The sequence below is a fragment of the Vigna angularis genome, chromosome 1, assembly GCF_016808095.1.
Source record: "Vigna angularis cultivar LongXiaoDou No.4 chromosome 1, ASM1680809v1, whole genome shotgun sequence".
Classification (NCBI taxonomy): Eukaryota; Viridiplantae; Streptophyta; class Magnoliopsida; order Fabales; family Fabaceae; genus Vigna; species Vigna angularis.
In genome coordinates this window covers 44,408,868-44,435,604 of record NC_068970.1, presented here as the reverse complement: position 1 = coordinate 44,435,604, position 26,737 = coordinate 44,408,868, and the positions used below count along the sequence as shown (strand labels likewise).

Genomic DNA, 26,737 nt, shown 5'->3' with positions numbered 1-26,737 from the left:
AAGAAAAAAAAAAATTAAAAGAGTAACATGTAATATACCCTAAAAGATAAAATATACTTAAAACTAACTGATAAAAGATTAATAATTGTGATAAAAAAATATACGAAATTTAAAATTATGAAATCAAATTAGTTTAGAACAACCTCGTTCGCTGTGCTCATAAGAATCAAAGGCCGTATTTGGTTTTGGTGATGGAGATGAGTATGTTGGCTCCTTCCTTCCCTGGCTTCGCTAAACCCTCTGCAACTGTAAAACCTTCTCTTCTTACGCTCAGGGCATCTTCTCTGCGCCATGACTACCCTCTTGCGAGCAAAATTGTTGTTAAGAGTAATATTCGTTCTCACCCTCTTACCCTTCAATTTCATTTAGTTGAAGCGTTTATTTGTGTGTTTGATTCATGCCCATCTCATTTCCAATTGTTCTTGTGTTGTTTGAGCCTTATGGATACACACTCAATTTAGAATTAGCTCCTTTTTATACCCTTTTCCTTACAAAGCAGCAATTTTTACGCCACCCAATTTGGTGATGTGGGTAGTTCTAAGGAGAAAATATAAGGACATTTGTTTATTTATTGCACTTGAAAGCCTTGTCATATATGATGCTTATTTTACTTATGGTGTGGCACCGAGATTAGATGTCATTTTAACTGTTATCTACCATTGCCAGCTCTAGGTAGTTTATGCTACAAAAAAGTGTAGGCAGGTGAATGTTAGTTCCTTGGTGGGATATGTAAGGTTAAGGGTATGAGAAAAATTAAGTGCTGAGTAAAACACCATTCTGGCCTCTGAAGATTTTGGGTTGGTTGGTTAGTCCAAAGAGATGAAAATTATCCTTTCCATTCATGGAAGATGATTTTTACAAGGCTTTTAATATGGCCAATAAAGTTAAATGATAGCTAATGTTGTTGAATAAACTTAAATGAGGGTTAAGGTTATTGAATAAACTTAAATGAGAGTTAATCTCTTAGCAGTTTTAGAATGGATAGGTGGAAAGCCATTCCAATGTGTACATACGTTCACAATTTTATTTTTTGTTTAATGAATGAAAAGTGAATCAGAATATTTACACAAAAGAAAAACTTGTCATCAAATTGACATTGGCATTAGAGCTTGAGAGCTTAAGTGTTTGTTGATGAGTCTGTCTTTTAAAAGATAACAATTGCTAAAATTCAAAAGAAGTGTGGGATATTTTGGAAAAAGTGTACAAGGGAGATGAGCGAGGAAACAAGTCCAATTTCAAACACTTCGGGACGAGTTCGAGAGCTTGAGGTTGAAGGAGACAAAAGAAGTTTTCGAGTTTATCATCGGTTCATGGTGAACCAATTTAGCTGAAATAGCAAGATGTTGTCCACCAGCTGAGCTCTGGAGAAGATCTTGAGGTTGCTGAGAATGTCATATGAGCAATAGAATGGTAGAAGAGCTTGTGAGTTCTCTTGAACCATCGTCGCCCTTAACATTGTCAGAGTTCCAATTTCGACCAGCTACCATACAGTTTTGATTCTCTCGGCAAAGCGACTATCATGTCGTCAACGACGCCTTAATCAAAGCTCTCATGCGTCCTCACACGCCTCTCAAAGTTTTGGATTTGCGCCCTTTATCCACCCCACGTGGTAGCGTGTCCTGTCTCCTCTCCGATAGTGATCCAATGTGTCAAGGTCGCCTCTTTCTTCTCTTTCATGATCTATGATTGGTGCTTTGATTGGAGAACCTTGGATTTTTAGTTGTTCAACAATTTGGTATGACTCGGTGTGATGTAAATCATTTAGTCTTTTATCATCACTCGAGTGGGGGATGTGTCTACTTGATAGTATATGTTGATGACATCATTAGTGACAATCATGGCATCTCTAAGATGAAACAACATCTTTGTGACCATTTTCAAACCAAAGATCTTGACAAACTCAAATATTTCTTAGGTATTGAGGTGACACAATCCAACGATGGTATCCTTATATCTCAAAGGAAGTATGCATTGGATATTTTGGAGGAAACTAGATAGATGAATTCAAAATTTTTTGATGCACCCATGGATCTTAATACTAAACTTCTACCAAATCAGGGAGAGTTTATGTCAGATTCCAAGCAGTATAGAAGACTAGTTGGAAAATAAAATTATCTTACAGTTACTCGTCCTGACATTTCCTTTGCTGTTAGTGTGGTAAGCCAATTTCTTAATTCTCCATGTGAAAATCATTGGAATGGAGTTATCTGTATATTAAATTACATTAAAGGAGCTCTTGGAAAAATGGTTGTTATATGGTTCCAATAACCATGAGTTGTTTGTTATTCATATGCTGGTTGGACAAGATCTCTTTCTAATAGAAGGTAACTTAATCTCTTGGGAAAGCAAGAAACAAAGTGTTGTGGCAAGATCTAGTATAAAAGTAGAATATAGAACTATGACCTGAGCCACTTGTGAGCTTGTTTGGCTTAAGCTTAGAGAGTTACAATTTGGATATGTCACTTAAATGACACTTATATGTGACAATGAGGCTACTCTTCATATTTGTTCTAATCTTGTCTTTCATGAGAGAACCAAACACATTTTAGTTAGCAAATATTTTCACAAGGTCTTTGCGAGGACTGAAAATTGATTATATTTGTAAGAAGCTCGGTATATATGATTATATTTAATAATTTGCATAGTTTTATTTGATTTTTTGACAGTAAATCAAACAGAATTATCAAAGAATACTAGTTATGGTGTGCCACATCTGAGTTATTGTCAATATCTTAGGTATCAGGCTTTTATTAGGCAATGTTCTTTGTCCTACTTGGTTTCAGACATTCAGTATGAGCCTTTTGGGCCTTGTGCTCCATTTTGGCAACTGGGGTTACTGTCTATGTTTGGGATTTATAACAGGGACTAAGTCCAGGGTACTGGAGATCGTTTTCAGCTCTGACTATATTTTCTTTCTACCTTTTTCTACATTTCATGCTTTCTCAGTGTTTCTGTGCTCTATGCTGGAAAATTTATTTTCTTCAAAATTTTATTTGAACATCTTTGGGGTAGACAAATGACAGTACATTGACCCATAAGAGTGATACCAGGGACCTTAGTAGATTGAAAGACTACATCAGATATTAAAGGGGACATATCAGGATGTTGATGTCATTGCCTTATTATATTTCTTTATATTTTATTCCATTATTGTGCAGATAGGCAATGATTGGCTCAGTGTATTGCTCTAAGTTGTAAAGTTTATGAATAAAAAAGGAGGGGATGATGAATTGTTAGCCATAGTTGGTGTAGAGGTAGTACCTTATGAACATACTTTTCTAGACTCTATATATAGTTGTGACGGTTTCTTTGTTTAGGAGGATTGTTGATCTTTCGTCCTTGTTACAGTGACTAGTAAAAATGTTCTTATACAGTAATAACAGAATCACTTTTGCCAATTATCTACCTGATAAATAGAAGTACAAAGGTGTCTGTTACGAAATCATCTGGTTAACAACACTGCTCTTTTGTTAATTTGATATCTAGCAAGTTAATGTATCTGCCGTGCAGACTAGTGTCTAATCTAATTAGACAATATTTGACTTAGCTTTAGCTACTATATTATCATTACTGGTTTTGACTTCTAATCATAAAAGTTCCAGTAACATATGAGAAGCATTTAGCTTCAAAGCACTAAGCATCTATCATATCTATCCGCTTAGTTTCCATCTACGGTGTCTTTTACTGATATAGTTCTGATTATTGTTGTTTGGTGGAGATTTTCTTTACTTTGTGCAGTTCTTAATTTTCATCAGTGATCAATCTGCATGACTGTGTGCCCTTTTTTTATTTTTGACTTATGTTGTCTCCATGCCATGGAGGCAGATTTATATTAATTTCAGATATTGCATCTTACCTACTTTTTTACATCAATTTCTACTTGTTTTTATCTGGAAGCAGATTTACCCTATTCTACTGGTGAGATTACTTTGCAAAAGGAATTTTCTAATTTTGGAAAGATAGCTGAAGGTAAATGCCCAAGTTTTCTCATTGTTCACAATGGTGTGAGTCTTGGGATGGTTTACATCATGACTTTTACTACTCTAACTCACCTCTTGGGTCATGCATTTTATGTGTGCAGTTAAAATGGTTAAAGATATGAAAACGAAAAGATCCAAGGGTATTGCTTTCATTCAATATACATGCCAAGATGATGCCATGCTTGCACTAGAAACCATGGATCAGAAGGTTCAAATTTTCATGCCTCATCCTTCTTCTGCCAGCCATGACATTGGCAATGATTTTTTCACCCAAATAGTACGCTTGGATTTAAAATTTACCCAGATAACATACTGTGTCACAGATAGCATTGAATTTTGAAATGGGTTATGTTTTCAATTTTTTTTTAAAAATATCTTTACCCTTTTCTTTAAATGAAAAAGGAAAAAGAAAATAAAAATTTGTTTCTGAAAACTGAATTCTGATATGAAAAAGAAAAAACCCTGCTATCTGTGTATATATTTGGCACAACATGCTATCTAGGTAATTTTTAGTCCGTATTTGGTATTTGGATGATAAAATCCATTGGCAATTGAGTGTTCCCTTTTGATGTGTTTATTGTCCATTTTCTACAGGATTTTTATGGTCGAACAATCTATGTGGAAATTGCTAGATTGGGTTGGGATTGTTTTGGTGCAACCCCAAGGGCCTCAGGACCCCCAAAGAAGTGGAATTTGCCAGAGCAAGAAGTGGTAGATTGTTGGTACTGATCAAAATTCATAATTGAGGGAAGCTGTAGAACAGAAAATGATGAAGTAACAAATATCAATTTATAAAAATATGGCTATACAAGTTAGGGTTTGATGGAACATGTTTTTGTAATAATATTGATGCAATACTGTACTTGATGTAATCTTTCATGCACTCTTGATTTTGGCACAATAAAATTAACTTGATCTATCTGTAGGGCTCCAACAGTTATAAATTTTATTACAAAGATTTAGGTGATTTTCATTCATGAGTTTGAAGCACCATTATACATTTGATGTTGTATGAAAAATGCAAAACACAATTACATGGTAAAGGGATGATGGTTGATTAAAAAAGCTGAATTAATGATATTTGGTTATGATGAACCCATCCTTCAATAATGTTAAGATGTAACTCTTATTTATCTCTGCAGTTGCATAAAATCAAATCTCTCATAAATCAACAAATTTTTTAATGAAATCTTGTAAGAAAAGTTTATTTAATATTGTCTGTTAATTTTGTTAAGATTAATAACAAATATTAAATGAAAATATAATATAGTCAATAAAAAAAATGTAAAAGTGGTTAGTATGAAAGTGAGAATTGGGACAAGAGAGAGTGAAGGTGGAACAGGCAGCAACTTTCCTTAAACACGTCTGAGCCAAATCCGGTTGAATGACTATGTTTGATTAAGACAAATGCAGAAAATTATTAAAAGAAGTTAAAATAATGGGTTCTTAAGAAGGTGATGAAACCTTACATGTGTTTTATTCCTCACGATTCGATTCATACATTTGCTGTCTTCGTCACTGTCTCACTCCAATGGAATACAAATCTATTCAAAACCCAATTAACATTTCTTTTATTATTCCCTTCCACTGAGTCCGTGACACACACAAGAACAAAAGACACCAACACGTGAAAAGGGTGAAAGCCAGTTCGTTAACCATTCGCATTCATCTAATTAATTTAATAAACAATAAAATATACATTTAATTAATTTTAAACCTTTTCTCACTTATTTTTTATTTTCTGTGACAAAAGTACATGAGAATAAAGAATCATGTGTTTTCTTTCTCATATTTTCATTAAGAGCATTGCAGAAAGAAACAACTATCATTAGAGGTTTAGTTTGTAATTAAAATATTAAAACTTTGATACAATATTTCGTAATTATAGTTTCAAAACTTTATTATCAAAATTGATATAAGAGTTTTTTTATTACAATAGAATGGTTTATTACCAAGAATCCAATTTATTAGAAATAAAATAATTTGTTGCTAACTCATGTTTATAGAAGAATTATAATGACTAAAAATACGTTAATAAAAGTAATTATCAATAAGTTTATCGACAAATAAAAAACTATAATTAATTATTAATAAATTTATTGACAAATAAAAAATTATTATTATTAATAAATTTATTTGACAAATAAAAAGTTATAATTAATTATCAATAATTACAAATTTAATGATAATATCGATAATATAAAAAAGTTAATCATTAGTTAAAAAATAACTATAAATATAAAGAATTATCTATCTAAAATATCTTTTAAGATAAGATGAAGTAATCTTAATTTCAACTGTATACATAAAAATATCTCTCTCCCTTTCCCTCTATATATTATATTTATATTAAAATTTTAGTAATATGCATAAATAATGATTTATAATAACAATTTGATTAAAAAATTAATATTTTGCGTTATTTTTTGTTTTAAAAGAGTCTAAAATGTGATTTATTATTTTTCCTTAATAGTTTAGCCGTTTCACACCGTGTGTATAATTTAATACCAAGCATACCTCCTTGGTTTCGCAATACTCTTATTCTAACAACCAATTATTTAAATGTCTTAGTCGTGCTTATCTCACTAAGTCTGTTTTGTTTTTTGTGTCATCTGTGAATTAATAATTTTACCATCAATATGTAACATTCCAAATGAATGGTATACCATTACTAAAAAGAAACATCACATAATCAACATAATTCACAAATATATAATGCTATTATAGTTGTCCTAAGTATAACTATAATATCAAAATACTTATAAAGGTTTAATACAACTAAGAAAATATTATATTAATAGATAGTACAATAAAAAATTTTTTTAAAAAAATTATACATAACAAAATCATCGTATGAACTACACTGTAACATTACCATCACCTCACTATATCAATTACTACATCATCATCTGCTTACACCATTTACACCATTTACGTGATAATTGCAAACAAGATAAAATATAGGCAAAACAACAAAAAGGAAAATGATAAGCTAATGTGAAAAAAAGAAGTATTTATAAAATAGACATAGAGTTATCATCACATACCATTCATTCAATAAAATAAACATATCACACATGAAGACTCATACAAGATTCATTTATTCGGATACATGTATTGATATTAAACTCTAGTGAGTTATGAACTTGTGGTGGTGAAATAACTTGCCCATCCAAGCTACTACACACAAAGTTAGTCCATCACCTATCTTTGGTTAAGGTAAAGCCCCTAGAGTAGGACCTCATGCACCTCTCATCAATACTCCACTCTTCTCTACTTGAGATTAGATGGTTATTATAGTGACATGATAACTCTCAATACTAAATTTATATACACTAAAGATATCACAACTAATCCTCCTTGGATTAGTGTCAATCATTCTCAAATGAACATCATAATCCAACCATCATTTTAACATTTACAAAGTCACACATTAAATATACCAAAAGAAAACATAAAAAGATAGTGTTAGCCAGTAGTTCATAAAAGTACACTCGCCCAACAATCAGATAGTTTGCCCAACGAGATTATCACTAGAACTCAGACTTAAATTCTCCCAAAGCTAGTCAGCCATACTTGTCTCACCTAACCATTGTCAAGTTAGTGAGCTCTTTAAGTTTGGTTTCACCCAGCAAGATTATTCTCGCCTAATGACCACCAAGTCAGTAGCTCTCTAACTTCGACTTCGACCAGCGAGTATACTCTCACCCAACGACTGTCAAGTCAGTGAGGTTTTTGACTTTGATTTTTCCTAGTGATTATATTCTCGTCAAGTGACCACCAAGTCATTAGCTCTCTAACTTTAACTTCGGTCAATGAGTATATTCTTGTCTAGTGAGTCTACATAATTTTGTAATTTTATGTCATTCCAACCTATAAAAGCAGTCCAACAACAATCACATATGTCAAAACACACACCAATTATCAAATTGTACATACTAAATGACTCAATTCATCTCAATTTCAATACCATTTGAATAAAATTCCCAATTTCAAAATACAATCAATATAAGCCAAATTAAATCCTACTTAACTCCATATATCATATTTCATCAAATAGATTAATCACACAAACCAAATATCATACAAGCATACAATTATCAATTAAAATGTGTCTATCAGTTAATAAGAATGCAATTAGCTTTCCTAACCTAAAAGACAGACCAAAATACCCCTATGAACAACATAAACACAATCAGAACACACCATTAGAACCACTAATCAACAGATACTAGAAAAGAAAATTCAAAATCTACATGCGAGCCACCAAGGGTCACATGCAAATGAAAAACAGAAAACCAAGAAAAGTGATAGAAAACTAACTTACTTTATAGAATAAACTGATTAGACATAAGTGAAAAGTTCACCATAAGGATCATCCTAGTAGTCTTCGATCTTCAAACATATGAACTAATGGTGAGAAAAACCAAAGACAAGGAAGAAATCTCTAAAAAAAAGATTTTTAAAAAAATTGTGTGTTTTCAATATCTTCAAACAAATAAATTGACGGTGAGAAAATCTAGGAAAGAGAGAGCTCCAAAAAAAAGTTTTTTAAAAATAATGTGTTTTTAAATAATGAAACACAATCATTACAAACTTTATTTATACTTTTAACTTTTAATATTAAAATAACCTAGTATCACAAATTTAAACCCATTATCAATTTCAAAAACATGATTTTCCATATTCTTACATAATACAACACATATTAAAAACCTACAATATTCTTACACATAATAGGAGTTTTCAAGAGGAATAAAATAATAATTAAGAATTATATAATTTCTTCAAATTCTTATTTTTAAACTATGCATAAATTAATTTTAAGTTAACGAGAAGTTAATTTTATTTTTATTATATATTTTTAAATTTTTTCTTGAAAATATATGTTCAAATATACTTTATGTGAAGAAATATAAATAAATATAGATATGTATAAGTTTTAAATATTGTTAATTATATATATATATATATATATATATAATTTATATTTGTCATTCTTATTAATTATAATTTCCTTGTTACACACTTTATTTATTTTATAATAAAATTCTATTTTGTTCCTCAAATTTTTATAAAAAAATTAATTAAATCTTTAAGTTTTATTTGATTCAATTAGTCTTTTAATTTTTTTTTAAATAATCTAATTAGATCATATTTTCATTAAATTTTCTTTAAAATTTATATATCAAATATTTTATTTAAAATGTATAAGTATTAAAATTAATTTTAGATGATTTGATGTATAAATTTTAACAAATTTAATTTAATATAGTGAAAATGATCTAATTAAATATTTTTTAAAATTAAAAGACTAAATTGAACTAAATAAAATATTTCATTAGAAAAAAAAATTAACCTTTATTTTATTACAACTTTTTTTCTCTTATTCCTCAAAAACAAGCCCGGACTAATATTTTAGTAAAGACTTCAACTTGTCTATATCTTCTTCTTCTTACGTTTAGTTTTTTATTCCTTTTCTTTGTATATAACATTGGGTTCCATTCGTTAGTCTTATTGTTCCTATCTGTGATGAAGCAGGCACAGAACCAGTAGCTACGAGTATGAGCACGCCACGTGTCTAATCTAGAGCCACAAACTGGCAACTGCCAATGTATCTGTCAGGGCACACAAAAAAGTGTTCACCTTTATGTTGCAGAATCTCTTTGATCACAAACTTTTGTTCTGTTAAGCTCATAATTTTTGTGTTTATATTTGATTTTGGAATCTCCCTTTTCTCTTTATCTCACCCGTGAGACTGCACACGTGACAGATTATGACAAACTTGGAAGCAATGCATGCACGCTCAACTATTTCACTATCTGTCAAAATCTTACCATCTATAAAACCCTCTTCACACTCAACTTTAACTTAGCTAACTCAGTCTTTTTGCATCATCACAATTTGTTTACATGCACCATTGCCTTTGTATGCTTACAGGAAAAACTTCCTCAACCAAGAAAGTTCAGAGCAAACAAACACTTATATTCAGGTGAAGTCACAAAGTCCATTGCTCTTTCACTGTTTGTTAATATGTTTCCTTGAGTGGTCATGTTGATAGATAGAACCATGTATAAAATTGAGTGATCGTATGGTTTCTAAAAGGGTTATGGAATCTTATTGCAGTAAAAATATTACATACTACAAATGAGACTAATGCATAGTTGCAATTTTTAACCTTTAAACCTTGATATTAGGACTGTGTATTACATGCCACTACTTTGTATCATTCTTTTCTTTTTCTTTTTCTTTTTCTTTTTCTCTTTTCTCTTTTTCTTTTTCTTTTCTTTTTCTTTTGGTGACATTTAATCAAACATGAATTGTGTCACCCGTGAATGGGTTAAGTTAAATCGATGGTCACCCACCTAATATATGCTGCCTACAATTTCTTGGCCACAAGGAGCTAAACAACAACAAAGAGTCACGGGATGGATTGCTTTTACATCAATACCATATTCACCCAATTTGATGCTTATTTTAAATTCTTTTCTGTGCCAAAATATTAATGAATTATCCTTCTCTCATAGGCTTCTACGTGTTCTTTTGTGACTGCAAGTTGGTCATGCCATAACAGAACAAGCAAATATTATTTAGTATAACAATGTGAACGAGACTTCCATAGGATAATTAATTCATCGTGACGTGCGTGATGTTTCAATTGCCTTACCATTTCAAAAATTTCCCTGTCATTTCTTAATTGGAAAGTATGTTTTAGATGATTATTGTTTTGTGGTGAAAGATTAAATCATAATGAATTCTCATGTTTGGATATTAAAAGAGATAAGATGGAAAAGAAAGATTTAAAAATAAAATGAATTGATAACATATATGTGAAGGAAACCTTATCTTAGAGTTAAATTTTGTAAGATTTAAAACATTCTTATTATTGTTATCAGTCAAACAGGCGCATTAGTTGAAGATATGAAGCATAATTGAAATTAGACTGGAGGATTTGTGCGACACCATGAAAGTTTTGTTGTATTATTTCTTCATGATGGTTTGTTATTTTGAACTGCTTACAATCTGACAGTGTGTGCTTAATTTACAGATCTGGTTTTATTAACTTTTAGCCAGAACAAACGTGCAATGTCTTATAGGGTTTTCAGAATCAGAAGCTATGCAATGCAAGCACTGATTTGGCCTCTTCTCAGGGAAAACATACAGAAAAACATGTTACATATGACAGGATATGTAGATTGAAGACAACAGTGTTTAGAATGGTTTTTCATATTTTCTTGGAAAATACACACACATGGCTTGTTTATTCTTTTCAACTAAAAAATTCACCGTCTTTCAAAGGTCAAATTAATATACTTGTTGTCTCTTTATTACAAAAGAACTATTTTTCTTTTTGTTCCTATATTATTCTGTTATAGACTAATTATACATGGCATCATATATAAGAATCATCAGTTATATATATATAACACAAATAAACCAAGAAAATATATGTTAAGAATTCAAAATAGATTCTTCTATTGGATATGGCTTAAAGTAAAAGAAAATTTGCTTCACAATAGCCTAGTAACTGAAAATTGTTCAATGTATAAGATTGAGTAATGTAAGTGAAAAGGACGTGGCATGGGGTACCAGAAAAGATGAACTTTTTCATCCACAAAGGAAGAACATAACGGATTGGTAAAAGTAGGAAATGGAAAATCTTTGTGAAATAATATTTAATTATCTTAATATATAAATAAAAGGTATCCTCATTTCTTTCCCTCTCAATCTAGCTCCCAAAACAACTTTTAAGCTTAAAATGAAGGTTAAATATTGAGATAAAATTCAATTTCAATTGAGGAAGAACATGAAAAAGAAGCATGTAAATTGTTTTCCCTAACTTTATCAAACAAATAAACTTTTTGAATTTGAATGTAGTAGAGCTTTAAACAGAATGCTTACCTCTAAAAGTACCTTTTAAAGTTTCTTTGACACTCTGGCCTTTTCAACCAACATGAATTCTACACGTGGCATCCTTATGGTTTGAGCATTCCTTGTGTTCCATATCATACAAGTTTTCCAATATAAATATGAGTGCTCTTTGCTAAGCTTCCTCTGGATATGCATTAAACGTTTTCCATTCTTCTATTTCATTCTCATCCATTTATCTCAAGAACTACAAATTCTGAATTAGAAGTTTTGGTCTATTTACAGAAACAACTTAGCATCATTTTGTGGTCCTTCCCACATTGGCACACACATTCACAGAGTGAAAATATTCACAAACTAGAACCCCTCATGGATCTCACAGTTCGTGTATGTTCTACTCTATGGATCATTGTGACCCTTTTGAACCATAATTTTGGAAATGTGGAGGGAAGATACCACCATCACAGCAAGCAGAGGAGAGTTTCTTCTGTTCCTACTGCTCCTTCTGATTCTTCCACTGAGCCAGAGAACCCAAACCCTTCAGTTCCACCCCCTGCTGATTCTCCCACCGTTCCTTCTGACCCTTATCCAAATGATAACCAAACCTCCTCTTCTGACTGTGTTTTTGATGTGAGATCCTTTGGGGCAGTTGGAGATGGTTGTGCTGATGACACACCTGCATTCAGGGCAGCATGGAAAGCAGCATGTGCTGTGGAGTCTGGAATTCTTCTTGCTCCAGAAGACTACATCTTTAAGATCACTTCCACTATTTTTTCAGGTCCATGCAAGCCAGGATTGGTATTCCAAGTAAGAATGCTTCTTAAATGCTCACTTCACATAGTATTTTTGTTTCATGTGTGAGACATGAGAGAAGTTAATATTAGCCCTTCATTCAACCTTGTACACAAGGTTAAGATCATTTAACTTTAACTGCCTATGTATGATAATGAAAGTATTTCAGTTTGCTAAAAAGTTAGACAAATAACCAGGTGGATGGAACACTGATGGCACCAGATGGACCAAATTCATGGCCAGAAAAAGATAGTAGAAACCAATGGCTTGTATTTTACCGACTTGACCAAATGACTCTAAATGGTACTGGAACAATAGAAGGGAATGGAGACAAATGGTGGGATCTCCCTTGCAAACCTCACAGGGTAAACATTTTGTCTTGTCACAAACACAATCAATGTGTGCATTCTTCCCTCAATTTGTGTTGGTGTGGTTATTTAAAGTTGAACGGAAACATATACTAAATGCTTAAAAAATGGCACTTTCAGGGTCCCAATGGAAAAACTTTGTCAGGACCATGTGGTAGTCCAGCTGTAAGTAAACTCAACCAAGCTCGTCCATTTACTAACTGTTAAGGTATCTATAAATTTGGACTTACCCTTCTTTTGTTTGTAGATGATACGATTCTTCATGAGCTCCAATTTGAAGGTGAATGGGCTTAAAATCCAAAACAGTCCTCAGTTTCACATGAAGTTTGATGGTTGCCAAGGAGTGCTGATTGATAAGCTCTACATTTCTTCACCAAAACTGAGCCCCAACACCGATGGAATCCATGTAGAAAACTCCAAAGATGTGGGGATTTACAACTCCATGATAAGCAATGGTATTGACTATATTGCAATGTTCACTCACCCCGTTTGATATATTGGTTCAACATTTCACTGTTTTTTACTTATGCCATAACATAATCACATGGTTTCAACAGGTGACGATTGCATTTCAGTTGGACCCGGTTCCTCAAACGTGGATATAGCAGGTTTAACTTGTGGTCCTAGCCACGGGATTAGGTACAATGCAGAACCACCACTTGAAAAAAACATTGGAAATGTTATGTTGAATTTGATAAACATCAGCAATTTTGAAACAAAAGTACATGATTAAGACAAGCATAGTTTTGGAAGGAGTATGGCATAACTTTTGTGCGATGGTAATTTGTTTGTGCAGCATTGGAAGTCTTGGAGTGCACAACTCTCAGGCATGTGTGTCAAACCTGACAGTCCGTGACAGCATCATAAGAGAATCAGACAACGGACTAAGAATCAAGACATGGCAAGGGGGAATGGGATCAGTGACAGGTCTGAGATTTGATAGCATCCAAATGGAAAACGTTGGGAACTGCATCATCATCGATCAATACTACTGTTTGTCAAAGGAATGCCTAAACCAGAGTTCAGCTGTGCACGTGAATGATGTGTCGTACAGCAACATAAAGGGCACCTATGATGTGAGAACAGCTCCTATTCACTTTGCTTGCAGTGACAGTGTTGCTTGCACAAACATCACTCTGTCTGAGGTTGAGCTTTTGCCATTCGAAGGAGCATTGCTTGATGACCCCTTTTGCTGGAATGCTTATGGGACACAGGAGACCTTGACTATACCTCCAATCAATTGCTTAAGGGAAGGTGACCCTGAGACAGTGGGCGATCTTTCTGAATATCAATGCAGTTAAACCAGACATGTTACTTATATCAAATATATATATATATAAGGTGGCTTATAGATACAAGATATTAGATGAAATATATATGATATATGATATACTATACATATATGATAGAACATTATTATGTTGATGATGGTTCTCTGTGATAATCTTTTAGGATTCGTCCCTATCTGGGTACATTATTCCCATTTTGTGCGATGAGATGCAGAAATTGGTCTCTTTTGGGGCCTACACTCTGTAATAGCTTCATTCAACATTTATATATTACTACACCTTAATCTTCTTTTTGTGGTTGTAAAAATATTTTCATGCAAAGGTAAACATAATCTTCTTTTTTGTGGTTGTAAAAATATTTTCATAATTTTATTGATCTTTTGTACTGGATATGTTTATCTGATATATGGACAATAGAATTACCTAGTATGAAATATTTATGCACATTTCTTTTCATATTAAAATTTGGAGAAACCAAATTTTGAACAATAATTTAAAAGAAAAATATTGAAACATAAGTTAGAATTCAATTTTAAATTTTGAACTGAATTTATTTATTTTATTTAAAAAATAAAAAGGAGATTTTCAAACAAATAGTTGTAAAAAATAACACAATTCATAATTCAATTTCCGATAACCAAATTCTAACCTAAAAAAGAAACTATACTATTATGTTAATATTTGACACAAGTAGATTTTAGATTCAAATATGCTATTTGGATGAAAAATATCATTATACAGATAAAAAATATTTAAAATTGATTAAAAATTCATTAAATAATTCAATTTACAATATTATAACAGAAGAATAAGATATTAATTAGATTTTAAGAAAAAACAAAGTGGAAGATAATTGAATGCGTGCATTTTTTTAAATATTACTGTAAAATTGAATTTCAGCAGGTTTTTTTCTTAAAGTAAAAAAAAATCATTGATGGATCACATTATATAATAAAGATAAGTTAAAACAAAAAAAGAAAAACGCTTTTTATTTAAAAAATGACAAATTAATCCGTTAAAATATTTTTTTAGTTTGTTAATTTAATGTTTTATTAATATATTGAAAATAAAATAGTGAATTAACGAAACAAAATACGTTTAAGACAAATATTTAAATAAGTGATTGATTACAATTTAAACAATTTCGAAATCGCGTTAATTTGTTTTACAATGTGGAAAAAAATATACTTTTAACAATTTTAATTTTGCAAGACACTTTTATTTAATCTTAAAATTAAAAATTAAGTGGAACATTTTCATAACAAGTAAATTATAGAAACTATTGTTTTATATATTAAATAATATTGTCGAATGAGTATTTATTCTACTTTTAAAGGTACATGTATATAACTATTGATGTTATTCCTAACTATTTCTACATTCAAGAAAGCATTAATAAATAGTAATCTTATTTAAAACTATTTATATTTTCAAGAAAGCATTTATAACTATTTTTCCACTATCGATGGTCTCTAGTATAAGTAATTACTAATGTTATTCTAAACTATTTCTACTTTAAAGAGAGTATTTATTACTTTTTTTTCTCTACCATCAATTATATTGTAAAGTATTATTACTAATAATGTGCCATACTATTTATACTTTCATGACAACATTTATTACTTTTCATCAAGGATACTGTATACTGTTACCAAACTATTTCTAATTAATTTCAAGAAAACATTTACAACATTTTGTAACATGATTTCTCCTTTCTTTTTTATTTATTGTCTTTTCAGATTATTTATCGTTTTGGAGTTTGGACTAGTTGTCGTAGACTATGCAGATTGTGTTGTAGATAGGATAGTTTTTAGGTCGTTAATTGTTCGATTTTCAACATTGTTTAAAATCTATTCAAATATTATGAAGGTATTTCAATATTAAAGTTAGTAGATGATCTTTGGTTAATGCATATTATGTATATATTATGTTAAAGTCATACATGAAACTTTTATATATAATAGTTGTAATAAGTTTTTACCATTTTGTTGGTTTATTTACGATCTAATTATATCTTAATCTACATTAAGACGTTGATTTATCATTACCAATATTAATTTTATCATGTTGTGACCAGTTGGTCATGCTACTTTGTTTGACCATGTTGTGACCGATCAACCATGTTGTGATCGATCATTCATGCTATAACCGGTCGGTCCAAACCGGGAGAGGCTCAACCTTGGAGCTCGCTTAGAGGGGTTTGAGCTTAGTGTTGGAGAGGTTGGCCTTGAAACTCAGTTGGAGAAAGTCGGCCTAGAGAGCTTGACCTATAAGAGGTCGTCTAAAGAGCTCGCCTTGTAGGAGATCGACCTGGAGAGCTCGACCCTAGGAGCTCGATTGGAGGAACTCAACTAAACGGACATACGGTACACAGGGCCCAAGCTCGAGCATTGAATAATTTGCAAAGGGGTTGGGATTTGGGTTGTTCGGTACTTGGCGCTTAAGTATGTCGAACGTTATAATCCGATCAAGAGGGGTTCCTTAGTTTGAACTTCGTGCACTTTGTTGTACATTGATTACTTCGACCAACACCACTTAAGTAGGCAATAGGGAACTTACTTGCCTGCAAATTATCCAAATAGAACTACAAAATAGTGAAGTAGAAGTTTAAAAGTGGAAACCTTTACTTAATAGATGAAGTGCTCGTTAAAACAAGTCAATCAAGGGTCGAGATTGTGAGGCTTGAACGATGCTTAGCTAGAGGTCTGAACGAGGCCTAGAAAGGCTGGGTTGTTTAGGTTTGGTCAGGGTGAGCTATTGAGGCCTGAAAAGGGCGTGCTAAAGTCCTGAAAGAGTAGGAGCTATTGAGGCCTGAACGAAGCCGACAAATGTTGAGGTCTAACCAAGGTCGAGATGTTGAGGCATAACAAGTTCAAGTAGATGACAAGGACGAACAAGGCTGATAGTTATTGATGCCTAAGAAGGTCGAGCTAGAGGCCTAACAAGGCTAGGCTTGAGACCTAAACTACATCGAGAAATCTTGAAGCCAAACAAGGCCAACATGTTGAGGCCTGAACGAGGCTGGTAGATGTTAAGGCCAAATTAGACTAAGATGTTGATGATGTTGATCGATCAAGCTAATGAAGCCAAAATGAGGATGGTATGACGAAGTCGAAAGAGGCCAAGATAGAGGTTGATTGAGTCCGTGCGAGAGAGACTGATTGGTCATTCACGATGAAGCTATATGAGGCTAAGGATTCGAATCACGCTACGCTGAGGCAAAACAGGTAAGACCAAACAATTGGTATTGTTAAACATAAATCAGGCTGAGATGATGGAGCCAAATGAGGCTATACTAATTGAGACCATACAGGAGAGGTTGAGAAGAAGCCAAAAGGCTGATACTAATCGATGTTAAGACAAAATCATCTATAAAACTAAAATGTCTAAACATTCTTATATGTTTTGAAGTTTAACAAAAGAATATTAAACAAAACGAGCATTTGAATAGGTTATCACTAGAATATCAGAATAGCTGAAACATAGGTGATAAGTTAAATACTTTGAAAATCTAGTAACCTAGAAAAGTCTTAGAAAAGCACTTAGGCATAAAACCAGACACAACACTAAACGATTCCCAAAGTTAAAGCGTCAATGCGAGTCTTGCTAAACACATAAGCTATACTATACCAAACGATAATTAGTCAAACTCTCAAATAGATAAGGAAGTAAAAGTGTCAAGACAATGTTTTTGGTAAGCCATTTGAAAGTTTCAATTAATATTCCAAAAACTTGTGGAAGACAACTAGCTAAATGCTCTTGCTGAAGGAAGTAGAATCTTAAAGCGTTTACAATAGACTAGACGATACCATGAGCTAAACCATTCATTTCGTCCAACGATGAAGTCTTCAATCATGTTTGGTGTCTTAGTGAAAAAGGTTAAATGATAAAATGCTACCCAAACAATATAAAATGTAAAAAATACTTTGTTGTTCTGAACAAGCATTGAATGCCATTAAATGCTCATCGTTAAAAAACAACAAAAGTGATAAGAGAAAAGACATATCTACTGCATGCATATCTACTTTACTTTGTGCAAATAACCTACTACATGCATCCACATGGAGATACATATTAGAAGTAAACATTCAAAACAAAGAAGACATTCACAAAATATTCTCTTCATCAGAAGTCGCGCTAGATAAATAGTACAACCTACTTTTGTGAAAGTACTGAAAAAGAAAGCATGCTTTGACAAGTTGACTTTAATCAACGTTTGCTTCACACGACAAGACTAAGAAGACACAAGAATCAAGGCAAAATTTAAGTCTAACGAATATCTTTTGATAAGCCTTTAAATAGAATATGAATCGAAGAAAGAATAAAGAGAATAACATATAAAGAGAATAGCCTACAAAGAGTAAAGTGTAAAACCTTAGAAAAATGTAGTAATTAGGGAATAAAGTGGTTTTGAGACTTGAGTAATATTTTTTGGTAATTGGTGTTTAATGTTTAGATGTTTATTAGAATTATAATAGTTATGTTAATTATTTGATGTTATTATTGATAAAGTGCAACACATGATTTATATGTTACTAATTTGATGATTTTTGTGTGTAAGACATTACCAATGTGATGTGTTGGTAGGATATTGGGTTTGTTTGGGTATAATCTGCATAATGATGAGTTTTGGATGATTCAAGTGTCCAAAATATGTTTCGATTCGACAATAATTGATTATCATTAGTCATCATCGATTATCTATGTGTTTGTTTTGAGTGTGGTTTCATAAATAATCGATTATTTGGGATGATAATCAATTATCCCTTCCTGCATGATGTTTCTGGGTAAATTTCACTAAGATAATCGATTATCTTAAGTGTTAATTGATTATCACAGTGCATTTTGGTGAAAAATAGCGAAGTTGATGAAGAATAGACGTAAACCAAGCCTAAGGAGTTGTGGAACATGATGATAATTAGAGATTGAGGTTAATGGTTATGTTTAGGGTCAGTTTGACCCTTGATTGAGAGTGGAACATATGAGTGATTATTGGGATGTACCTGAGTATGTGATTGATGAGCATGAGAGTGGAGGATAAGTCTACTTGTTCCTCATAAATCCTGGTTTTGTATGCAGATATGTACTTCCTTTTGCTTTGTGTGCATTAGAAGAAGATGATTTGTAGGGGAGGCTATAGATGTCATGTAGGGGAGGCTACAAGTGGGCTGTAGGAGTGGTTATAGTCGGTGAGGAAGGGTACAAGAGTGAGATGCACTTTTTCCACTATGGTATTATGGTACGGTGATGCTCATTGTGTTGTTCATGATTGAGATAGTCATGATGGTGGTGTATCTATGATGATGATCCTAGTACTTGAGATGCTCAACGTTATGTTATGTCAGTAGTGGGGTTACTATAATGGTTTATAGTAAGTAGTTAGCATGAGTGCTAATGAGTGGATAGACCAAGGGTCTATGTGTGAGATGTTAGTGATGAATTCAATGGTTAGAGATCAAGGATCAATGATCGAAGTTCAAAGATTATGGATCGAGGATCGAGTAATTCAATATGATTGAATTGTTTATGTTAGAGGATTAAGAATCCTATTGTTATTACTACTATGTATGAGGTGTTTGATTATGATTGATATAATCAGAAGGTATGTATATTATTGTGTGTTTGATTATCGTTGGTATAATAAGAAGGTATGTATCTTGTTGTGTGTTTGATTATGATTGATATAATCAATATGTATGTATCTTGTTGTTATGATTGTTTTATCAGTATCTTACCCCATACATTTTTGTGTTTGTGTGTTTGTGAATGAAATTATCGGCGATGATCGTATAATGTGTTATACGTGAGCAAATAATGTTACAAATGTTCCAAAGACATGATTGACACGAGAGAGGATGGGAAATAACCTTGGGATTCATTTAAAGTTATGTTGTTTTACAAATTAAGACAATATAATTGAAGTATTTACTTCTGTTTCGGTAGGGATTTGTGTAGGGATGAGAGACGTACCTTTTTTACGTGACTTTCTTACTTTCCAATGCTTGAGTCACCTGCACCGCTCGGTTGCACTCTTGACGCCGCTCAGTTGCGCTCTTGACGCCGCTTGGTTGCGCTCTTGACGCCGCTCGGTTGCACTCTTGATGGGGGGAGGTACCTGCAAAAGGCACTCCGACGCTCAAGTTAGGCGTCTATTGAAAGAGCTTTTGCTCACAATTGAATGTTCAATGAATTGTTTATCACTGTTGAGTATTTGGATTTAATAGAGTGTGAGTCGAACGTACCTGGCTTTTGTCCCTGTCATTATATATATAAGTGTTTCATAGATCAAATAAAAAAAATCTTACCGTTCGGTCTATACTACATACCATACATATGCCCCCAAAGTCCGAGTTAACCATAGTTAACTATAGGACTTAGGATAAGGTATTTGGGGAGGCTGTTGTCAATGTGTTTTAAGGCGCTATTCATCTATGGACCGAACGACAGACTCTAGGAGATGGAAATTTTGTCGAGAAATTTTGCCCATGTTGAGCAATAAACGCTAAGATCCTGACCGAACCTAACAAGGCTGAATCGGGCAGTGAGTCGAACCTGGCAAGGTTGAACCAAGCAGTGAGTGGTAGGGGTTCTCTTGGAAATTTTTCCTATGTTGAGCACAGGTACTAGAAGTTCCTTTTGGAACTTTTTCTAGCCCGAGCGATGGCTGATGGGAGTTCTTTTTAGAACTTTTTCCCATGTTAATCAGCGATTTATAGTATCCTGTTTACCTGTTCTGAAAAATAACGATTGAATTTGAATTGTAAAGAAAGAATCTAGACAATTGGACTAACCCATATTATATGACTGGACGACATTGTTCGGTTGAAGATACTCGATTGAGAGTGTTTGTACCACTCGGGTCTTACCACCCAAGAGTTACTGGGGATTTCCGAGAATGAATGTATCGTTCGACTTTTACCACCTAGGAGTTCTAGGTGACAAGAACGACCGTCCTGCACAACTTTTAATGCCTAGGAGTTCTAGGCGATGAGAACGACCGTCTCGCACGATTATTAACCCCTAGGAGTTATAGGCGTCGAGAACGACCGTCTCGCACGGTTTTTAACGCCTAGGTGTTCTAGGCGACGGGAACGACCGTCCCACACGGTTTTTAACACCTAAGTGTTCTAGGCGACGGGAACGACCGTCCCGGACGGTTTTTAACGCCTACGAATCGTAGGCGAGGAGAACGACTGTCTCGCACGGTCTACTCGAGCTATACCCTATAAGCAATAATTTTCTGTGATGCCGAATGGTCGAACGATTTGAACACTAGATGTCAAATTTGCTTAGTACCTGAGGCCATGGAAGGTCGAGCGATTGAGGCCGTGTGGCCAAAATACCTGTGAGGCGAAATGGCCGAATACCTGTGAGGCCGAATGGCCTAATGCTTGAACACTTGAGGCCATGGAAGGCCGAGCAATTGAGGCCAACTGGCCGAATACCTATGAGGCCTAGTGGTCGGATACTTGTGAGACCGAGTGGCCGAATACTTTTGAGGCCGAATGGCTGAATATCTATAAGGCCTAGTGGGCGAATACTTATGAGGCCGAACGGCCGAATGTTTGAACACTTGAAGCCATGGAAGGACGAGCGGTTGAATACCTGTGAGGCCGAGTGGCCGAATACCTTTTGAGGCCGAATGACCGAATACCTGTGAGGCCTAGTGGTCGAATACTTGTGAGGCCGAATGACCGAATGCTTGTGAGGCCGAATGGACGAATGCTTGAACACTTGAGGGCATTGAAGGCCGAGCAGTTAAGGCCGAGTGACCGAATACTTGTGAGGCGGAATGGGTCATTACCTTTGAGGCCGAATGGTCGAATACCTGTGAGGCCGAATGATCGAATGTTTGAACACTTGAGGACATGGAAGGTAGAGCAGTTGAGGCTGAGTGGCCGAACACTTGTGAGGCCGAATGACTGAATACGTGTGAGGTCTAGTGGACGGATACCTATGAGGCCGAATGGCAGAATATTTGAACATTTGAGGCCATGGAAGTCCGAGCAGTTGAGAAGGTTCCTCATCGAGCGGTAAGCTCTCTTTTGATCAGGTGGATTGTACGCCGGGTCCTATCACACTGCTTGAGAGGCACTAAACAAGGGTTCAGGAGTTCGGTTGAGGCTCGAACAAGAGCCAAGCCATTGGAATCTAGTTAGGTTGAACATGAGCTCGAGCTAACCAAACGGGAAAGACCAAGGTCAACCATGAGCAGTCTGAAATAATAGATTCAGCTAAAAAATGCGTTGAAGATAGTGTAGTGTTATATGGTTATGGTTAATTTGAAGTGTAAAAATTGGCCGGTTGAAGGAGCTCCACACACTGAAAGGGCGGCGGATGATGCGAAGGCTGAATCAAATGGCGCGACGGATGACACGGGGGTTGGACCAGACGGTGGGGCGGATGTCGCGGAGGCTGAACCGAACGGCGCGGCTGTGACGCAGATGTCGCAAGGGCTGGTCCGAACGACGTGAGGGATTACTACACTTGAAAATTCATTAGTAGGTAGAAGCAGCTGTAAAAGTTGCAATGTCATTATTGAACAAGAAAGGTAATATAGAAATTACCAAGTTACTGCTTTAAGAAAGCAAAAAGATCTGCCAATTAAATGGATTTGATAGAAATTTGAATCTTAAGAAACAGATGAAAATAAGGGTTGAAGTGAGTCAGCGTAAGAGATCTATGTATTTGAATACTTATCTTGTTAATGAAATTTCAAGTTGAGATGATGATCTATGTAGTGTAGCTTTAGCATTGCTGAAAGTTCCTGGTGTTGATCCGAAGTAGCTTCGTCGAGACCGAGCGCTCGCCTGGTTCCTTGTGATTTCAGCGGCATGCTACTCGGCTTGTTGTGGTTAGACAAATGTTGATTGTAGCTGTTCAGATTGGTGTGGTTGGATGGCTATTATTTGCGGTCGTTCGGAATGGGCTCGTTTCGCCCTTAGTGCCGCAATCTCTTCTTCATTTTCCCGTGCATATCTCTGATCGGTTCCCTCGTGCTTTGTTGCTCCTCCATATTTCTTGTTGTCACCATTGGGTTTCTTCAGCTTCTCTTGGCCCCACGGTGGGCACCAAAATGTTTCGGTAGGGATTTGTGTAGGACTGAGAGACATACCTTTTTTATGTGACTTTCTTACTTTCCAATGCTTGAGTCGTCTGCGTCGATCGATTGCACTCTTGACGTTGCTCTGTTGCGCTCTTGATGTCGCTTGGTTGCACTCTTGACGTCACACGGTTGCACTCTTGACCGGGGGGAGGTACCTGCAAAAGGCACTCTGACGCTCAAGTTAGGCGTCTGTTGAAAGAGCTTCTGCTCAAAATTGAATGTTCAATGAATTGTTTATCATTGTTGAGTATTTGGATCTAATAGAGTGTGAGTTGAACATACCTGGCTTTTGGCCCTGTCATTGTATTTATAAGTGTTTCATAGATCAAATAAAAATAATCTTACCTTGAGATTCAGTTACTTATTCATAAACAACTTATCAATATCTCTAATAAGATATCCTTGGTTATTTTATCGTGCGTTGGACTTTTGGCCCAATAATGATAATAATAACTTAAATGACGTTGGCCTAATTATAGCCCAACATTGATGTAGCGGATGGACCGAATGGCCCAACATTGTTGATGTAGTGGATGGACCGAACGGTCTTGAGTGTTTACCGTTCGATCTATACTGTATACCATACACCTTCGTTATCTTATTACTCGAAATAATGTAATTGGATAAGGTTTTCTTTAAGTACTTTTCCCCGCTATGATAAATTTTGAATTTTATCGATTTTTAATAACCTATGGCATCTCAGAAATTTGGGTGTTACACATTGACCTTTTCATAGTAACACATCGTTTAGTAATGTGTTTTCTAACAGTAGGATCGTTTGCTCTTAACGTGTTTACTAAAACTTTTCTTTGTTTATTCAGATGTCTTAATGTTTTTTCATACGATGTCTTTAATTCAACGATGTTGATTTCACAAAATTTCATTTGTCGTTGTTTGTTAAACTTCAAAATATGAAGGTGTTAAATGGTTCTACCTCATAGACGATATTGTCTTATCAATTTTCCCTTCCTCTTGTAATATTGATTAATTGTGAGTCAACAGTGTTTTGTATTATATCTTTTCTTAAGAGCGGAGTGTCGTCCGCATATGTTCATTAGACGATGTTGTGAAGCCTATTTCATTTGATAGATTTTTGCGCCTGTTACTTTGTAAGGTTTACTTAGACACTTTTATACCCATAATTTCTTGGGTGTATGTATGACTTTAGGCATAGTGTCTTGACAAGTGCATGTAGACTTTTCTTATTGATTAGACGCTTTTTCTCAAGGATACATCATGTCATTTTAGCTTATCTCTTCCAGTATTTAATATTTAAACGCCTGGTGTAGCCTTATATAACTCCTTTCATTTTGTTCTTTCCATTTGATTTCTCAAGATGATTTCTTCTAATATCGGTTGTTAAACTTCAAAACCAAATATGCTCTAATTGATTCAGTCTATACAAGAGGTTCCTATTTTATGCATTTCTCTCTCCCTTTAATTAAACAGGATACGATGAGTCAGTTTATCTAGTCATTTGCTCTTTGGGGGAGGATTGGACTAGCCGTCCTAAAATAAGAGGCTGTAAATTAATAACATCCGTTACTTAATAACATAACTTTTTTTATAATAAATATTTAAATAATAATATATAAATTAAATTAATAATAATTATTTTAATAAATAAAATAAAATTAGATTATATATAATTATATAATAAATTTTAGAAAAATTAAATAATATTTATATATTAATTTAAAATATAATAAATTTTAAAAATTAAATAATATTTATATATTAATTTAAAATATAATAAATTAATAATAAAAAAAAACTTAAGAAAAGAGATGGAGGTGTAGAATATTTTAAATATAAAAGATAGTTTTGAAATTTAAAAAAAACGTGGTGATGCAAGAGTAATGTGGGGTGATGTAGGAAATAACCCTCTCCGTTTTAATTTCTCTATTTCGGTAAAACAAAAATGTAATAGAAGATAACAATAAATATTTTCTAAATCTTAGTTAATTAATTAATGTTTCTAATATAATAGATTGAAATAATTATTATTTTTAGATGTTAAATTACCTAACTATAAATAATAATTAAAAATTAGAATTTAATTTGTAAGTATTAGTTAGTTAATTAATGTTTCTAATAGAATATATTTAAATACTTATTCTTTTTAGATGATGTTAAATTACTTAATTATAAGTAATAATTAAAATTAAAATTTAAAAATTTAAGTTATAATATTATTATATATTTAAAAATTTTAAATTACACAATAAAATAAAATTTTGTTTTAATTTCTTTTATAAAAAATGATTGACAAGTCAATTATCCATTAGCTTACCAAGACGAATTAAAAACTTTTAATCCCCCATTTCAAATTTTGTTAGGATGCTATTTCCGCCCGCAGGCTGAGCCTGTTTTATTTTCTTTATTTTGGTAAAAAAAATATGTAAATTATTTAGAAATTAGAAGACAAAAAAAATAAAAATATATTCTTAAAATTTTAAACAAAATTGGGACAGATAGAAAACAATAAAAATAATAATTACTTAAAATTATGTATACCAAGAAACCATTTATAATTTTCTTAAATGTTTATTTTTTGAAGAAACGTTGATAATTTAAATGATAATAGATATACTAGTTTGATTTTACTATTTTTATGTCAATTATTCACAATATTATTAATTTAAAATTTCTAAAAATGAAATTGTATTTCATATGTATTTTTTTAATTGTTAATGTTTTATATAAATTTTTTCTATTTATTTTTCATTTATAAATTTCGAAAGTACGTTGAAACATATTTCAGGTGATTAGGTGATTATTTTGTGTACCAAACCAATAAAATAAATTCTCATAAAAATATAGAATCTCATCAAAACAGAATGAGTAAGACACTTCATGAGATAAGTTGATTACATGTTTTGGTAACATACTTCACGAAATAAGTTGATTACATGTTTTGGTAACACACTTTCGCGATTTGATAATGTTTTCTTTATTACTTAATTCTTTAGCTTTTTTTCTGCTTTTATTCCTTGAATATTGATCTATGTTGTTTTAAATATAAACTAACACTTCTATCAATTCAAGTTCATAAATGAAACATGAAGATGAAGCATATATATAATGTTTGCTAGTTGAGTTTCAACCTTTAGGTTGATTTATTTAGCTTCGTTCTTAGGATGCTTCATACATTCTAGTCCCATAAATAAATGGTTTCTTCATGTACAAAATGGAATTAAAATTGTGAGATTATGAATGTGTTTAGAGAGTTTAATAGTATTAGCATAGGGATATAATGGTTTGTTTGATTAATTTAATTTTTTCATTGCCTTGAATGAGTAGTGGCAAGAAATTTATGCTTATATATGAACA

General features: G+C 33.1%; 2 protein-coding genes across 4 annotated transcripts; both read left to right on the top strand.

The window, feature by feature from the left end:
• The first annotated feature begins 133 nt into the window (after positions 1-133).
• Positions 134-4,899, top strand: LOC108319094 (glycine-rich RNA-binding protein 4, mitochondrial). Its single transcript, XM_017550118.2, has 4 exons — positions 134-327; positions 3,901-3,969; positions 4,082-4,188; positions 4,575-4,899. Exons 1-4 carry the CDS (start codon positions 192-194, stop codon positions 4,707-4,709), a joined length of 447 nt encoding a protein of 148 aa, XP_017405607.1. The 5' UTR covers positions 134-191; the 3' UTR covers positions 4,710-4,899.
• A 4,886-nt stretch (positions 4,900-9,785) lies between these two features.
• LOC108319085 (polygalacturonase At1g48100) lies at positions 9,786-14,587 on the top strand. 3 transcript variants are annotated; one of them, XM_052871363.1, is made up of 8 exons: positions 9,786-9,972; positions 11,029-11,279; positions 12,135-12,656; positions 12,839-13,006; positions 13,130-13,174; positions 13,257-13,464; positions 13,567-13,648; positions 13,806-14,587. In XM_052871363.1, exons 3-8 carry the CDS (start codon positions 12,219-12,221, stop codon positions 14,308-14,310), a joined length of 1,446 nt encoding a protein of 481 aa, XP_052727323.1. In that variant the 5' UTR covers positions 9,786-9,972; positions 11,029-11,279; positions 12,135-12,218; the 3' UTR covers positions 14,311-14,587. The 3 variants fall into 3 exon arrangements, with proteins under 3 accessions (XP_052727323.1, XP_052727324.1, XP_017405594.1); XM_052871364.1 differs by lacking the exon at positions 11,029-11,279; XM_017550105.2 differs by lacking the exons at positions 9,786-9,972; positions 11,029-11,279 and having other exon boundaries at positions 11,403-12,656.
• The last annotated feature ends 12,150 nt before the right edge of the window (positions 14,588-26,737 follow it).